At 39.6% G+C, this 18466-nt stretch overlaps 1 protein-coding gene across 1 annotated transcript in view; it reads right to left on the bottom strand.

Annotated features, from left to right (window-relative positions):
* Positions 1–862: 862 nt before the first annotated feature.
* Positions 863–18466, bottom strand: part of kcnc4 (potassium voltage-gated channel, Shaw-related subfamily, member 4) — a 29000-nt gene continuing 11396 nt past the window's right edge. The window contains exons 3-5 of the mRNA XM_042491640.1: positions 8020–8956; positions 5628–5798; positions 863–1922 (exon numbers count right to left, since the gene is read on the bottom strand). Coding sequence (XP_042347574.1) covers positions 1855–1922; positions 5628–5798; positions 8020–8956 — 1176 coding nt within the window. The 3' untranslated portion in view covers positions 863–1854. The remainder of the gene's footprint in view (positions 1923–5627; positions 5799–8019; positions 8957–18466) is intronic.

The following is an 18466-nucleotide window of genomic DNA, read 5'->3' as shown; positions in this document are numbered from 1 at the left end:
GACTTCAATTTTTCATCTAATCCTACTTCACAGTAACAGTTTTGCTGTACAAATCCCATATTATCAAGTATTTGGGTATTCACACTTGACAGTTAACATTGTATATGGATTTAAGATGTTAATCCAAATGATTTTTGTTGTTTTGTTTTTTTAAGTTCCAAAAACGGTTTCTGTACATTTTATGCCAAAGGTGAAAAAAACAAACATGCAAATAGATGCAACATGTTGCCATATGAATTACACAGCTCACTTCAGATTAAAACCCATGAAAAGTCTTCCTCTATAACATTACAAATTCATGACTTAATACAAAGTTGACCAATAACAACTAACCAAAGTTAGCAGAATTCATTAAGACTTGACAACCCAAAACTCAGCTTATCTGCTTCATCAGGACTTTGTGTGCGTGATTTGATCAGATTTCAGTGTTTCCCACAGAATTCGAATCTATGTGTTGCGGACAGATTGATGGATGAGAGGAGCAGCTGCTGCAGACAAAGTGAAAACACACCTTTAGACTCAGCGCAATGAACAGTTCAAGTTTCACTTTCTACTGCGCTTGACTTTCTAATGCTCCATTCGACAATTTGGTCTAATGAGTAACCAAACAGGTGTGTATATATAAATATATATATATTCAGATATATAAAAAAATCTGCAAAATTACAAAAAAGTTACAAGAAAATGACCTGAAAATAAGCAGAAAGATAAAAACAAACAAAACAGACCAAAAAGTGCTAAAAAAATGTGGTTTTTTTTGTTCTGTAACTAATTATAAGTAACTATATAATTAAGAGAATTGTAAATATAGTTTTCTGAACATTTTTTCTCTTGTTTTTTGTTTATATATACCCCCCCCCCCAAAAAAAAAACTAATTTTCAGATCGTTTCCTTGCCACCTTTTAATAATTCTTTGCAGTTTGTGTGACATTTGTTGTCAATTTGAAAGAAATAAAACCAATTTTCTCTTTCTCTTTTAGAAATTTAAATGCTCTACGGAACGGTGTCTAAATGCAGAAAAAAAATAAAAACTGACACCGATCCAGGAGCAGGACCAAAACGTCATCAGTGTTACTTCCTGCATAAATTCCCCCTTAACCCACTCCTCCTGCTCTACTCTCGTATTCCTCGCCCTTCCTTCCCACCCTGTTCTCCCTCTCTTCTTCTCCTCTTTGTTGGGACCTGAGGGTGTTCGTCCTGTCGAAGCTTCCCTGCAGCGCTATCAGCAAAGCGGATCAGCTACAACCAGTCCAAGCTTTGCACATCAGTTTTTTGTTAATAAAACTGTAAACACGTGGATAGTGTGGTCCTTGATAGTGAAATCCTGACTGACGCACTTACATACATGACATCACATTTTGTAATCGAGCCCAACCCTCTTCAAACCTGTGAGAAAAGCCAGGAAAAATTACAAACAAAAAACAGAAAGAAATCTGTGAGGTGAATTAACCGGAAGTGCTCCTACGATGGCAGAAAATGTGTTCATTGAAAGTAGGAAGAGTGAGACAGTTACAAAACAAAGCTGATTGAAAAAATATGCCTTCAGGGCCTTTAGGACAGGCTACGACATGTCAACTAAATGATATATTAATGGTAGCCACTTTCTAAAGTACATTATATGGTAGATCATGCAACACATGCAAACTGTTTTGTAACATTTAAATGAGCGTACATATGTTAAATCTCCTACGCAACTGATTTTCTATTACAGGATTTTTGATGTTTGACAGACAAATAAAAACCAACTTGTCTTGAATGAACAGAATCCGTTATGCAGTTCATTCAGAGCTGAAGCTCTGCACATGTACTCAACCAGGAGTTCATGATCTTTCTCCTTTTCTTAGCTAATCAGCATCAGGTCAGCGTGGTGACCTCCGGCTGAGCGTAGTTTCCAGTGGCAGCGAGGATGTCTTTACAGCTCTCTGTTAGGAAACACAGAGGAGAAATAAATGATGAAACACAGTGACCTATGACAGGGGCATGAAAAACCTGGTAAATGGACATGGAGTATAAAAGATTTTTGGCATATTAATGACACATGTCTGCTGACCCTGTTCAGGCTGTGAACCTGCCACTATAGGACTAATGGCACACTACTCAGCTGCGCATATAACTGGTTTTGAAACCAGTTTACTTAAATTTTTGAAGAATGTTTGCCTTTGTTGGATTCTCCATTCACCGGAGACATGCAAGAAAAACAACATTTTTTCAAAAATTCAAGAAAACACATGAAAGATATAAAAATGGTCATTTTGTGGGTAGTATTTAGTAATTGATTAAATCACTGATATTTTACCTGTCCACCAGAAAGAGAGAAATCCTTTAGATCTAAACTTCAGAAGCCAGCAAAAGGCTTTTGCTACGACCACCCATGTTAATGGAAACCTATTAGTAACATCATCCAGAGGAGTCACTCGGGAATATTGAGGCTCCTCCAAGCTCAGAAGCCTTTTCTCCGCTTGTCGGAATATCCGCCTGCTGCTTCCTCTTAGCAGCACTTGAACGGTTTGCCACACCATTATGCACTCATCGTAAAGAAACGAGCTGGTGGCTGTCATGTCTTTGAGGCAGTGTGCTTTCTACCGGGAGAGTGTTTGCATGTATAAATTGTGACAGTGAGTGTTAACACTGTCGCAGACTCCCAGTGACAACCATAATCGCTTTAAATCCACCAGCATTTTACTTCCCACTACAGGGCGGGCGACCATTTCCTGTCACTGATAACCATCTGAGCATCTTCAGACCTGCTGCATCCATCTGTCCTCTTCTCTGCTTCCTGCCATACTGCCCTTGTAAAATATGATCCATACCTTATATCCTGTAACCCTGAAATTAACCCAACGCCATCGCCTGTGGGCATAGCGCTAAAGAGCAGAGCCACTGTGTCATAATCTCCATCTAACAAGCTCAAAATGGCTGCGATAACCGAGGCAGCCTTGTGCTTGTTGGATAGACACAAGCAGTATTTTTTTATTTTGAACAGTTTCCAACTGTTGGAAAACAGCAAAAGTCCACTTGAGGCCTTTTTGTAGGTAATGTGAACTAAAATGTGTTGTGTATGTGTGATATTCCCCCGTAATAGACAGGGATGTCATTATCCACATACTCACCAGACACAGGGCTCAAGATTGAATTACCCCCTCCTCCCTCTCTCAAAGATTAGTTTTGAGGTGTTCTGGCTTTGCTCAGCCTCCCGTTGTTTCTGTCTCTGCGATCAGAAGAAACCTCGCTCGGCAATTTCATGAGCTGACCAGATAATTCGGTGTATTATTGGAGAGGTCAGCATGAAAGCAGGCTGGTGACGATTTTGTGTTTCTCCGTGTTTGTGTCTTTGCCCCTGTGACTGTGAGGCTGTAGATTTTACTTTGACAGATGATTTCCTCCCCTGAGCATCACAACATGTCCACAAACATCCCTACTTCTAATTTATCTGACAGATATAACAGGCTTTTTTTTTCTTCAGCTGCATGTGACAACATGCCATTAACCGACACCAATCTACAACACTCAACACATTCAGGGATTGAAGAGGCTGTCAACAGACACATTGAAATACACTTTACTTGTAATGGGTTGTCAAAAAAATGGGGGAAGTATATAGTCTCATAGGAACTGAGCTACAGTAAGTGCCCCTTTTATGTGTTGTTTTTTTCCTCGACAGTGATGTGCTAATGAGCTTTGGTAGAAAAATACATCCCTGTAAAGTGCAGTTTTGCAGGAAAACACCTTCAGTGTTGTTGGGCTGTTTGCAGGATGTTGACACAGTGGGATGTGTGCTCAGGACGCCAGGAATGAATCCATGACTGCCAAATATAGAGCCTCTTCCCACAAGGGGCTTTTGGGTACTTTGGGAAGCTCAGATGTGAGATCCAGCGGCCATTCAAGCAGAGAGCGATGGCAGGCTGACGGCGGATGTCAATTGAAAGACTAAAAGCAGCTTTGCATTTATGATACTGTTTCAAATGGCTCTTAAAATAGTCAAAATTACAGAATATTTGTGTTACATGTTAACAATATTTCACCCCAAAATAAAAAATACATATTTTTCCTCATACCTGTAGTGCTATTTATCAATCTAGATTGCTTTGATGTGAGTGTTGAAGATATCAGTTATCTTCTCTCCAATCTAACAATACATATATCTAATAATATAATGGAACTATAGGGCTCTTATGGTGTGTTGCTCAAAGTGCCAAAAAAATACATTTAAAAAACTCACCAGAAATGTCTCTTTGCAGAAATCATGACCAGGTTACTCAAGATAATCCACAGACCTTGTTGTGAGCAGTTTCATGTAGGAACTATTTTCCCTTTACGGAACAACACCCGCCAAACGTATCACCTCGCGAAAGGAAGTGTGCATCTACTCATGGACAAAAGGCTAGTCCTAATGAACGCTTTTCTTATGCACTGTTCATACATTCTCCTACAAAAAATAATGCACCAAAACTCGTACATATTGCATGTAATGACGAGCCAATTTGTGCATAGCCACGTACTTTGGAGGGCTGCAATCATGCGACAAATTCCTTGACAGGAGTAAAGAGGGAAGCAGTCATGAGCGGCCAAGTTAGGAGGCAGGCTGGGGCACTTGATGGGTCGCAAACAAAAGGAATCTCCCCAGAGGATAAGTGTTTGAAACCGTGTGGAAATGAAGCCATTCTAAGGTCTGTCCTCTCCATGTCTGTGTTTTCCTAAACCTACCCAAACCTCCGTAACTTTACATTCATTATGTAACTTAACATTAAGTGTGTTACGTTATCCGTGGGGCGCTAATTCGTAGGATATCATACAAACCGTTTTATGAGGATACGCTGGCTTGTGAGTGTAACGTTAGCTGGCTCAGTGGGTCTAAGAGATCTAGCTGTAGATGTACACTTCCTTCTGCGCTGTGATACGTTTGGCAGGTTTAGTTCGAGTGAAAGAAAATAGTTCCTACAAGAATCTGCTCACAACAAGGTCTGTGGATTATCTGTGGATTATTAGTAACCGGGTCATTATTTCTGAAAAGAGATATTACTGTTGAGATTTTTCAAATGTATTTAAGCCAGTTATTCATTTTATGGCCAAAATAAACTAGTGTGATAAACAGGTATGAGAAAATACGTTTTTTGATGCTGGGCTGTACTGTCCCTTTAAAAATGACTAAGACAGTCAGTGGTCAGGATGTATAAGGTGACTGATTGAGTCCAGCTTACAAAAACACACAAAAACAAACCTGTTTCTAAAACTTTTGGAGTCTGTGTGTAAAGATAATTGACATAATGTCAAGCTGTATTTATTTTTAAATGCTTGATCATTTCAGACTTGGTGTGCAAGGGTCTTAACTCTTTGCGGGAAAAAAAACCCATTTCATGAAGAGTCAGCATATCCCTTTAAGTACATGTAATCGAACTGTCAGGAACATCTTGTTGCATGTATCGCTTAACCTTGATCTTGAAAAATAGAATTTTTTTTTAAATTCACTGTTCAACTTCCAGAGAGCTCCAGTGAAGTAACTCAAAATACCCGAAAACCAAGAGAACTAAAATCTCAGAGAACTTAAATGAAACTACAGATACAGATAAAAAGCAGGTATGTGCAACAAAAATGTGGAAAATGTTCAGGTGTGTGCTGATGTAACTCACCAGTATTGGGGTCTCCAGAGGTGAGGAGGAAGCAGGTGGCCTCTCGCTTAGTCTTGTCTCGCCCTCGGGAGCAGCGCAGGGACCACTTTTCACTGGGGGACAGCGGCTGGGTCAGACTGCAGCCCTCCTCCTCTGAAAGGGCCACATTTGCATCCCCGTTCTGTTTGGAGTCTGACAGGAAGACAAAAACACCCGGTGACGTAAATGCCAAAGCTTTTACTGAGACTGCCTCGAGGGCCCAGACAGGCAGGGGTATAAAGCATAAAATCTGTATTTTTCAATTCAAAATTCAATTTGACTGAGACGTTATAGGGAGCGATTTGATCCCAGTGTGTTACTGTCAATATGACTGAGTGTGGTCATCTGTCAGACAAAAGGCTCAGGAACCAGAAGAGTAGAAATAAAGTGGCTGCTATGTTTCTGTTAGACTTGAGACCAATTAAATAATTATCAATTAATTAAACAGGATACACAAAAGAATCTGTCAGATTTAAAAACCTAAAAAATAAATTCAGTTAACAGGAACATTATCTTAAAGTTTCACTTCAAAAAATTACAAAAAAAAGCATTTTCTAACTTAGCTCAAGTGGCATTCAGCCATGCACATGGTGTTGATGTTGTCTGCCATTGCCATTTTAAAACAATGTCCACACAGACAAGTATTGTAGAATAGTTTCAGAATTAGTTGCTGCCTGAAAATACGATATTTCACGTAAACTGGACATTTTTGTGCCAATTTTAAAATGAAGTGTGATGTGATTGGATGCTTAGTTAAAGAAAATACTACATAGATAGCAAAAAGTAAGATCGGAGATTTCTTTGCTTGAACCAATGACAAAGTACAACGGTTACTAAAAGTGACACGAGTATAAGGTGGTCACGGTGGCGTCAATTAGATGGATAGTCATTACAAAGCTAATACAGTGACGTATTAGAGTGGTATTGGACAGGAGCATTATCCATTATCAGATGGAAGGCATGGCGTTACCCACACAAGAAGGATGAAATCAAAAAAGAAATGCTAGCGAAGCTTTACTGTTTTGGTTTGGTATGTCATGACTAAAAAGACCCAATCAGGAAGCAAATGTGGGTGTCACCGTTTACAACAGTCTCTGTATCAAACCATCCAGACTAAAACAACCAGTTTCCAAACTAATATAGGGTCAACAGCATTTTAACAGGTCACCATTTAAGGACTCCAAAATGTTAGAAGCAGTTATGCTTTTTATAACAAAAATGTATTAGTGTGGATGTAGTCTGAGATTTCTGGCTAAATACAATTAAATGTGTACTATAGAAGAATTGTTGGTTACTTTTTGTAAACACACTTGCCAGAGAAAGTGAAAGTAAAAGCCTATCCCAGATTAATTCTAGTTTGATGGTTCGCCTTGCTGTGTTTGTGTTTTATTTTGGCACTGTGTGTCATGGATGCCTGCTGCTCACAGACTGGCATGTGGTTGCTACTGCACAATATGGGATTTTTGGCTGATATGCTGACATAAAACAACCCGTAGGTCGATAACCGATGTCGATGTTGACATATCCACTTTTTCCCCCTCCTAATTATAGTGATCATCAAGTCTCTTCTGTGGCGGAATAAACATCATATTACTATGATCATGATGGCCCATCAGCAGATGGAGACATAAAATACAATGCTTTTCAAAGTATGTAGTATTCATTTCAGGTGCAAAATAAGAAAAACACTTCAACTTAGGGTTGATGTTCTTAACATATTCACTGTGTGAATTGAATAAATAAATAGAAATATCTGGTTGTCATACCAGCAGAAATCAGCTGTTGGCCATTTCCAATATTTGGTTTTAAAGCCAATATCGCCCAATACCGATAACATGCCAATATTATCATGGATCCCTAGTAGCTACTGTTGTATAAAGTCCTGACTTCACCTGAGCATTGTGGGGATAGGCAGCCATAAATGTTTAAAAGACAGAAAAAAAGAAAATACGGGCAGATGGAAGAGTCTATGCAGAAAAATACATCACCACTAGTGAATCATAAGTGATGAATGAGACGGATTATTTCTGTATGAGTTTATACATGTTTTTTAGGAACATCTTATGTAGTATATCATGAGAATGGAATTTTGTTTGTGCTGCCAATAACATCAATAATATATAAATTACAATTAAATTAAAAATTTCAAACATGTCCTTCCAGAAGGGGACATTACTGTTTGACATAAGTCAATGATGATAATAGAAATATCACAAATTATATTTCTATATTGAATTGGCATCAGAAAACAGGAAACTTGAGCAAATAATACCAAAGCTCTCTGCGTGGCTAGATATCACACAAAAAAAGTGAGAAAATGTTTTTTCCTAAAATTTGGGTGAACTGGCCCTTTATTTTAAAACTGTGGGCTGACCTGAGCGGTTCCTGCTGATGCTCTCCTCAGCAGCCAGTGGAAACGTGTCGCTCTGAGTGCTGTCTCTGTGTGAGTTTGTTTCCGACTTCACAAACGAGGCCGAGTCAGTTGGAGCGTCTGGGTTCGGGTTGTGCTTCTTCTTCTTTTTCGGCAGCTTCTGTTTGGCCATAGCCAGCGAGTAGTACATCCCAAAGTTATTGACAATGACTGGGACCGGCATGGCGATGGTCAACACTCCAGCAAGTGCACACAGCGCCCCCACCATCATGCCCAGCCATGTCTGTGGGTACATGTCTCCGTAGCCCAGTGTTGTCATGGTGACCACTGCCCACCAGAAGCTGATGGGGATGTTTTTGAAGTGTGTGTGGTTGGAGCCTGTGGGGTCATCAGACTTGGCTCCAATGCGCTCGGCGTAGTAAATCATGGTGGCGAAGATGAGTACCCCCAGTGCCAAGAAGATGATGAGAAGGAGGAACTCGTTCACGCTGGCCCTCAGCGTGTGGCCCAGCACTCGCAGGCCTACAAAGTGCCGTGTCAACTTGAAGATCCGGAGGATCCGGACGAACCTCACCACGCGGAGGAAGCCCAGCACGTTGCTGGCGGCTTTGGATGACAGACCCTTCAGGCCCATTTCCAGGTAGAATGGCAAGATGGCCACAAAGTCAATGATGTTGAGGGTGTTCCTGATGAAGACCACCTTGTTTGGGCAACAGATGATTCGCACCAGAAATTCAAATGTGAACCAGATCACACAGACGCCCTCCACCCAGGTGAGGATAGGCTTGGTCACCAACTCTAGCTTCTGCACTGCGTATGTGTTGTTGCCCTCAAAAACCAGCTCCGTCCTCATCTTCAGTTCATTGAAGGCTTCATGGGTCTCCAGGCAGAAGGTGGTGATGGACACCAGGATGAAAAAGAGAGAGGCAAACGCCACTCCCTGCATGAGACAGAAAAAACACACTAATTAATAAGCAAATATATTATTTTACAGATCACAATTGGCTTCTTTGATTCATCAAAGAGTGCAAAAAAAAGTAAAAATTTAAGAAAAAAGAAAGAAAAAAAAACATGACATGCAAGCTTTTGTATTTTGGTATTCCAAGCTGATTGCATTGCGGTTGCTATGTTGTTAAAAACAAGGAAAATAAAATTATATTAAATTATAAATAAATTATATCATACATTGAAAAACAAATATAATTATTATATCAAGTATCGTTTTGTGAAAAGGCTGCATGGTGTGTGCCTCCAGAAAACTTTTTCAATCCATGTCATAATTAATTATAGAAGACTTGTGTTTATCAAACTCCACAGCATCAACAATAAAAGACATGGATGTGTCAATTATGTCTGTAAAGCAGCGTGTTCTCAGGGATTATTTTCTGGCGGAGGCAGTGCGTGTCAGCTGATGGACAGAAAGCAAAGACTAAAAAAAATGAAAACACTGATATGAGAACACTTATGTCAGGCACAAAGAAATATGATAAGACACAAACTTTGACAGCATCAAAGTCAGGATGTAGTATTACTGTATTAAATCACTGAGTGTAAAGTTTTGCATGTACATGAATAAATGACTACACAAAGCTTTACCTAAAGCAGAGAAAACGAACCCAGTTATCTCTAACTATGTAGGAATACAATGCAAATATACCAAATACTAACTATACAAAGCAGGAGGGTTACTTAGACCACTCTTACAAACCTGCCAATACAAACATCATACCAATGCTTAGCAGGTATAATATTCAATGTCTTAATTTGCGTATAAGCATGTTAACATGTGCTAGTTAGCAATAAACATTATGCACAGCTGAGTCTTAAAGGATTGTCTTTAGTTTGGCAGGTATTTGAAAACCAAAGTATTCAACAAATATAAATTTTGACCTGATGATGGCACTACATGAAAAATCAGAGAATCTCCAAAGTTACCACGTTTTAAACCACAGGTGGAAATTAATCTCTGAACCACTGTTTATGGCAGTCAACATAATATTTGTTCAGAAGGTTCAGTCTGGACCACAGAGCTGGTCGACTGACAGTGCCAACCATATACCATGCAACTAACATGGCTAAAAAATAAAAAGTTCACAATGTATGAAAAGATACAAAAAATACACTTAAATGTTTGCTCAGTGGAACCAAAACAAACAAGCGTCATTAATGATTTAAGTTCATAAAAGGCAACTTTTTGATTTTATCATTTCATCCAGCAAAGTTGCCAGAATAAAATGTTGGAAATGTATGATGGATATGATACACTCATTTGTATCATAACAACTTTTCTATATGGTGGTTGGCATGACACCAAGGCGAGACAGCAGACAGCAGCAGATAGACCAGCCAACACAATCAGCCCGAAAAATGTTAAAGATATTAAACCTTTCTGTAAACCATGGATATGCTAAATTCCATGTTATGTAGCAGATACTTTGATACTTCACATTTCAACAATACTGTGGTTAACATGTGGTTAGATTTAGGCATAAAAACCACTAGTTAGAAAAAGATCATGTTTTGGCTTAAAATACCACCAACCCATGCAGGCAAGGCAATGATATTCATAAAAAACAGCAAATTTTTAAGCTTTAAAAGCTACTCTATACACAGTGATAAGTCTCTCAAAAATACCCACTTGAAACAAAGCAATGACTTGCTAACTCGCAGCCTTTTTTCTTGGTCTCGAACTGTTGTCTGCAGTGGGCTGCAGCTTCGCAGGCATCTCGCCTGGGTGACATGCCTTCAACCACCCCCTTCATCTCGATGAAAAAGACAAAGTTAACGTTTATATTATGTCACTTTGATATGGTATGTATGGAACATACCAAGTGTTTTTTGCCATTGTTAGCATTGTTGTTGCCATTGTTGCCATTGTTAGCATTGTTTTTGCCATTGTTGCCATTGTTAGCATTGTCACAACATGAAAATTGAAAACTGAAACATCAAGACACATAAAGTGTCAACATATCTGTTACAATTGAAACATACAATTATAACATGTCCGTGATTTGAAAAACATACAATGCCTACATTTATTCTAGCAACTGGGTTTTTGCACCAATTATGCAGCCCAGGACCATCAAACATAATCTACTTTTTTCCAGCTGCACTGCCAGTGTGATTCCTCATGACATCCTATTACCTGCCAGGATATAATTCATTCCTTTGATTGTCCAATGCCACTCTAGTTTTAAGATTAGTGAGCGAAGATATCTTTTTTGTTACTATTTGAAAAAGCACCTTGTCCGCAGGAGAGCCTGGACAATGTTCTCTGAGAGAACAAACCAATTTCAAACCAATTACTCCCATGAACACAGAGTCTGCATCATGCTGAGAGAAAACGTGATTCCATTAACATGAGCCAGGCCAGCTGCAGACAGCAGGGGGCGCTCACATGGTCCCAACACTGAAACCATGTGAACCCACTTACTAAACCAAATATTGGGTTACTGTGTGAGTTGTGTTTCGTATAAATCACACAGAAAACAGTCTCATGATTTGTTTGGGGGTTTTTTTGTGGTTAATCTGGTAACAGCATGTGTCATCTCGGACCACAAGTGGAGGAGAGGGAAGTGAAGAGACGAGCAGAGCCACAGAGCAGAGAGGGATAAGAGACTCTGTACAAGAGCTGAGTCATAAAAGTCACCTGTACTGTTGTTTCAGTGAGTGAAACACTGCTGTCAGTATTCCCTTGAATACAAATACAATAGGCTATATAAAACAAATGATCTTTCTTAAAAGTACAAATCCAAACCAAAAGGGGAGTGAGTCAAACCGCTTTTACAAAAGATAGGAGGTAAATTAAATGATGTGGCTGCATTGCATTCACCTGATCCAAGACAATGGCCATGCCTGTCTGTGTTTGTGTGCTAACTAATATCCGACCTGTCTTTATTGTTTACTAAAGCCTGGACAAATTATTGTAATGCCTCTCCAACCTTTCAAATCTTTCAGCTGGATAAATATGTACCTGCGCCTTGCATGCACTCTGCTACTTTGTCCCTGCGGGGACCTCTCACATATCAATCTGCTTTATAGTGTTTGGGTCTGTGATTAGAAAACACAAATAAAGCATGAGATGTCCAATGGGGACACTAATTCACTGTGGAACAAAAAGAATAAATATGAACGGGACAGTTTATGGAGTTAAGAGATTTGGAAGAATAGCAGCCCATATTGAAAACAGCAATACTGCACATATACAGTATAACACATGTACTCTGTTGTGCACCTGATAATGTATTGCCTTCTACCATGACAACCTTCTTCAGCTTCGTCCCTGCAGAGCTCCGCCTACAGCTCTGATCCCCTGAGAGGAGCCGCAGGATGAGAGGGAAGGCCGTGAAGCCTCAACACGGCCCCAGGAGGACCTCAGAGATCCCCCTGTCGCATGGAAACGGTTTCCCTGAACACTACCGAGACAACTGTGTACAATGTGTGTACAATGTGTCTGTGTGTGTGTGTGTGTGTGTTTTAAAGAGCTGAGTCACGGGTTAATATCACAACAAGCCAGACAGCAGAGAAACTAACAGAAACAGAAGCTCGCCGCTGAATTAGTTACTAACTCAGCACATAACAGTGGCTGAGGTTGAGTAACCATGAAAAATGGTTGTATACAATCAGTCTTTTCTCCTCTGTTGGTGTCTTTCAGTCAACATTGGTGGTGGAAGAAATACTCACCTACTTTCCTTAAGTTAAAGTAGGATTATTACAATATTAAAAAAAAATCTATGACAAATTCTAGCGTTTTAAAAGTCTTGCGTTTTAAGTCTTACTTTACTGAAAGTACATAAGTATTTCAGCAAAACATACTTAAAGTATCAAAGTATTGTAACTGCACTACATAATAAAACTGGGGCGTGATCAGAACACACTGAGTCAAATTTGAACCCCCCTCAAGATTCAGAGAGTATAAAATTGTCCTGACCAATAATATATTGATTTTGACTTATTTTAGATGTCTATAATGTACATAAAATTTTCACAAGTAAACATTAATCTCCAGGCAACAGTTCACCGCGGAAATCTGATGCTCTAAATCTGGGTTCAAAGAAGAGAGAATCATTTGTTTGGGTTGTGGCTAGGATGGATAGAAAAAAAACTGAAAACAAGAAAATGAAAATGATTTATACAAATATTATATTAGATTATTGTTACTGATTCATTTACATTTCAAACTGTATTTGGTCAAACAGAGTCAATCTACTTAATATACTGTTAGGGTGTTTAATCTGTAACAATACATTTTATGAGATGGTCACGTTTTGTACGTAAAATCTTAATCTGCAAGGTAACTGAGTGAGTATAGACGTCAGATAAATGAGGTGGAGTAAAAAGCAATTTTTCCTTCTGAATTGAAGTAGAGAAGAAGTATAAAGTAGCTGAAAATGTAAATACTGCCTAAAATGTACTTCAGTAGATAAATTACATAGTTACCACCGGGCAAAGGTTTTCATTATTAAAAATCTGTATTATTTATGATAAAGTCTCATTTTATCTTTAAATCCTGCATCACTAAAACAGACTACACATTTTCTTTGGTGTCTTCACCTGAAATCGTACTGTGGCACAAAACACTGAGTTTTACCAGCCTTTATTCACCCAAAATTAATTAAGTACTAATTTACATGAAATCCATTTCTCTAACACACACTCTCACACACACACACACAGATGCAAACTGTGTTCTTTCATCCATGATTTCCTATTCAGACAAAAGAGCCAGATATTCTGTCAGTGCGGGATAATTAAGGTGGGCTCCACCAAACGAGAGGGTTCAGACTCTGCTGAAGCACCTCAGCAAGAACATTCCCAAAGTAAATTAATAAAGACATGACCCAGCTACTTTTCTTCAATCCTCTCTGGACTTCACAGTCGCACAGTGGGTTCTTCACTTGTTGCACAATAGACCTGAATAATAACCTGAATAGTGGAGCCCAAAAGTAAACATCAGAAGGAACAAAGTTAAGAAGAAGCTTCCAGAAATAAATCACTGCTCAGACATATTTTTTTATCTGTAATAAGAACAGTGCCAATATGCAAGTTTGAGTAAATTTTAACTGTGCAGATTTTCTCGTGATTATGAGTGCATGACTCCCTATATTTGTTGCAGTCCGTAACCAAACCACTTGGTTAACCATTGAGAATATTTTTGACCGGTTACACATGTCAGTCTATTGTTTAATTTGACTACCTTTCAGTTTATTGCACAACGCACCATCCGGGTCTGGTGGGAGTGAGCTACTGGAGCCTGTCATGGGGCGATTACCGCTACTAACACTGTCCCAACCCAACAGTTGGGGAAATATTGTGCTTACCTTCCGGCCTCCCACCAGGTCACTTTGGTGAGTAAGCCCCCCCTAAAACCCACTTATTTGACTATGTTATCACTGTTAACTCTCTTAGCCTCAATAGACATGTCAGCAACTAAAAACAAAAGCCTCTTGTATATCACATCTTCTTTTTTCCTTAAAAATTCACTGATTAGTAGTTAATGGGTCTCTGCAAAAGCAAAATTTACCAAAACTGACATCCCTAGTGTAGACAGAAAGGGGTTACCTCTGTGAAACAGTAGCTGCATTTACACTGCCTGTTAGAGGCAGATATATCATGCCGTTATGCTCCTCGCCGCTTTGTATATAACGTCCAATCATGGAAAGGGGGGACAGAGTGGTCTTGCCTCCAAGCCGGGAACTGCGGTAGTAACAGCCCCAAAATGAGGTCTGTGTAAAATGTAAAGCTAGAAAAATGTGACCGTGGGTGTGACGTTTTAATACTTGTTTATATGTGCAACCCACCCCGAGAAATTTAAAAAGCAGGTGTTAACATAGCGCCTAATTCAAAGAAGATGAACAGTGACCGTAAATGTCCACAAACTGGGAAAATGAGAATTTGGGAGCTCCTTACCCTCCAAGCAAAGGATGAGATCAGCTGCCATATAACATAGAAGGTAAATGATTGTGATTGTGACGTTTTATGCCTTTGTTATTGTTTAGAAAGCGCTGCTGATGCGTGTGTTATGACATGATGCCTCTTTTGATTGCGGGATGCCACGATGCAGTGTATAATTACACACTGGAGCAGCATGATGCTGCTGTCGTTTGTTTCTGTGTAAAAAGGGGGGGACTTTTTTATGACCCTGTACCACTATCTCTGTGTGAAAGCAACTAGTGGCATAAGCACTCAACGAGCTACACCAAGCAACATATGGGACGTTGATGATACCTCCCACCCCTTAAACAACCAGTGGGAACACAGCATGTTGTGTTTTTTTGGAGAACTCACTTCAGTTTACACAAGCCTAAAGGAATTGTGCAATTTCTAAAAACCCGCCCTGCTGTTTCATCATCGTTCTCTGTATTTATCGCATGCATCTATTCATTCCAAGTCACATTAATCATGTTAGTGAGTATAAATAAACATCTTCTTACAGCCGAACACATTATCACACTTTTCTGCCTTTGATGAGAACACATCACAAAGAAAGAGCTTCTTCTGTATGACAACAAACCAGCAGGCACCGAAATGAAAACTGTGCATCCTGCTGCTGTTCAGATGCCTGTGATGAGCCCGACAGGCCCTGACAGCGTTCAGTTTACCCAAATGCCAAACTGTTTATCCGAGAACTAAACAGACCCGGATATCTGCAGCCAGGGGCACCTCTGCAGGAAAGGTGCCGGAGGCCCTGGCACACACAAGGACAATTTGCTCTGCTCATAAAAGGCTCAACATGAAAGTCTAGCAATAACACGACACCTCACACTTGTGTCTGTCTGTCTGTGTGTGTGTGTGTGTGTGCTTGTAGGTGGCTGCATGACAGCCACTTCTCTCGCTTAAAGCACTGTGTGGTTTTTAGTGAAGTGTATGCCTTTCTGGCTGTTTGTTGTCTTATTTTCATGTGTCAATGTCTGTAAGTGTTTGTCTCGTTCGATACTTCTTGCAGCATTTATATGGTTTATTTAAGGCCTGACACAAAGGGAGACCACATTATCATGTTTACAGCTGAGTGGTGGGAACTTTAAACACAGTCAGTGTTGGAGTAATTGCCATGATGTCTCTTTGCCATCTCAGAGTGTTTCCATGTTGGTCTGCTGAGCCTGCTGGTGTTATGACAAATGTTAACGCTGAGCTTTTTATTTTTCAGTTCTTGTAAATTTAACTTCTAAAGTCATCTCAAAATCCAAAAAGGAAATTTTTCCTCTTACCTGTAGTACCATTCATCAGTCTAGATAGTTCTGGTGTGAGTTGCAGAGTGTTGGAGATATCCGTCATAGAGATATCTGTCGTCTCTCCAAAATAATGGAACTAGATGGCACTCGGCTTGTGGTGGCAATTTTCTTCCCCAATAACTTATGGAGAAGGGGTGGGGTTTAATAAGTTTGCACTTCTTTCCACTCCTTTTATATGTCTGCATGTTTGTGTATGTTAATATGTTTATTCTTTCCTTCCTTTTATTTACATGTTCATACATTACTTTCACCTGTAATTTACTTAAACGTGCAGTGACTGACTTTCAAGCACAGCACTGACGTGTGTTTTCAGAGTAAAATTACCATGAACTGGTAGTCTTGTTTGTGTCCACCATGGCAAACAACAGTCTAACACTCACTCTTAAATGGTCCTATATGTTCAGCACCTAGTTGCTAACTGTGTCTGCAGTTCGCTGCTTTGCAGGTAGTGCACAGAGGGATTTTAGAGGTTTTTTAACTGATAATAACGCAACGAGAACAATGAGAGTAAACCTAAACCGTAAAATTACAGGCCAGACAGATCAATAATGACTTCAATGATGCAATTAATTTCCATAGAGCTGAAGGAAACCACAGAGTCTGTGATAATTATCTGAGTTCATCACTCTGAATCATATTAGAAATAAATATTTGATAAACTGTTAATATAAAACATATAAACAGCCGATAAATCTCCCACTGAAAGAGTGCTTGATCTATATGAATGATGATACTTCTGATGCAATAGTCTGTGAGCATTAAACACTGGTGCCCAAAGAGACATCGATTCAAGGTCATCAGGTGTCACTGTGCAGACAGAGCAAAGGTTCCCCCCAAGGGGACAGCCGTCAGTCCCAGCTGGGAAAGTCAGAGCAAGAGCGAGCGAGACAAGACGGGCAGCAGGCTGTGCGTCAGTGTGTAGCAGCTGGGGAGTCCCACCACAGCCATCACCTCCAGCTGTTCAGCATCACACTCTGTTACTAACACCGACATGCTACGTGCAAAAACCACAACAAGGAGCCTTCTGAGCCGTCAGCCTCTGCAAAGCCAATGAGAGCAGCCACTTGCGATGATTTCTTAAAATTTATCATGTCACACTGATTCCAAGTCAGTACACCTGAGGACGGGGAAAATTAAAGTCCACTACTCAGCTTGTCAGCTGTGACTCTCCTGGGTGTCTGTGGGGAAGTCATTCATTCTCACAGCTTTATACTCAGGCAAACAGTAAGTGAAAAACAGAGAGGATCTAAGCTGATACAAAACAAGATACATTTTTGCAGTTTTAACTTGTGATTTCCTGCTATTGAAGTTAAGTGACTTTCATTTTTAATCTACCTTCATTATCAGTCAGTGAATTGAAGCAGGGAGAGGGTACTGCCTAATCAATAAAACAACACTTACAGGATAAAATATCAGTAGTGAAGACCTTCCTACACAGAGAAGAACAAGAGCAAGAAGCTGATGCTGAGAATCCTTAAAGGAAAAATGAAACCCCTCAAGTGATCATTCGAATATCAATTACTCACTCGTGTTGCGTTGGATTTGTGAGGGAAACTTTTTGGTTTTTTTGCGTGGCTCTAATTCATAGGGGTCTGCATTTAACAAAGGCAAAACAATATCAAAATAAATTCTCACACGTGTTGTATTATAATCCAAGTCTCATTAATCCAATCATTCTCTCAGTACTTGCAAAACAGACAATCATTTCAGAAAGGAACTGAACTGAAAGTTAAACACATCTATACTCTCTTCAAAGCCAGACTACCCTGACAAAAACAGTACTTTTACTTCACTGAACATGGGAGTTGCTGGTCGACTGCTGCCTCTCAGTACGTTTGTGTTAATCTAAATCTACCTTTTAAAAAACCCAAATCACACTAAAACCAACAAACAAGCTAAGTGACTGAGGCAGTTGTTGACCAGAGGCTCTTGTGTTTAGCGAGCTAAAATGAAATGTTTATGTAAATGTGGTCTGGCTTTGAAGAGAGCATAGGTAAGTTTAACTTTCAGTTCAGTTGCTTTCAGAAAGGGCTGTTTGGGAAGTACTGAGCATATGGTAAATGAGACTTGGATTATTGTGCATGTTTTGACAGTTTTGCTGTTGTTAAATGTGGCAGCCTATGAATTGAATTCATCAGGAATTTTCTCAATTTTTGGCTTCATCATTCATTGAAGGTATGCAAGAAAAATGTTTTCTTTACAAATTCAACGTAACACAA

The sequence above is a fragment of the Plectropomus leopardus genome, chromosome 8 (assembly GCF_008729295.1).
Source record: "Plectropomus leopardus isolate mb chromosome 8, YSFRI_Pleo_2.0, whole genome shotgun sequence".
In the NCBI taxonomy this organism is placed as follows: domain Eukaryota; kingdom Metazoa; phylum Chordata; class Actinopteri; order Perciformes; family Serranidae; genus Plectropomus; species Plectropomus leopardus.
This window is presented reverse-complemented; position numbering and strand designations above follow the sequence as displayed.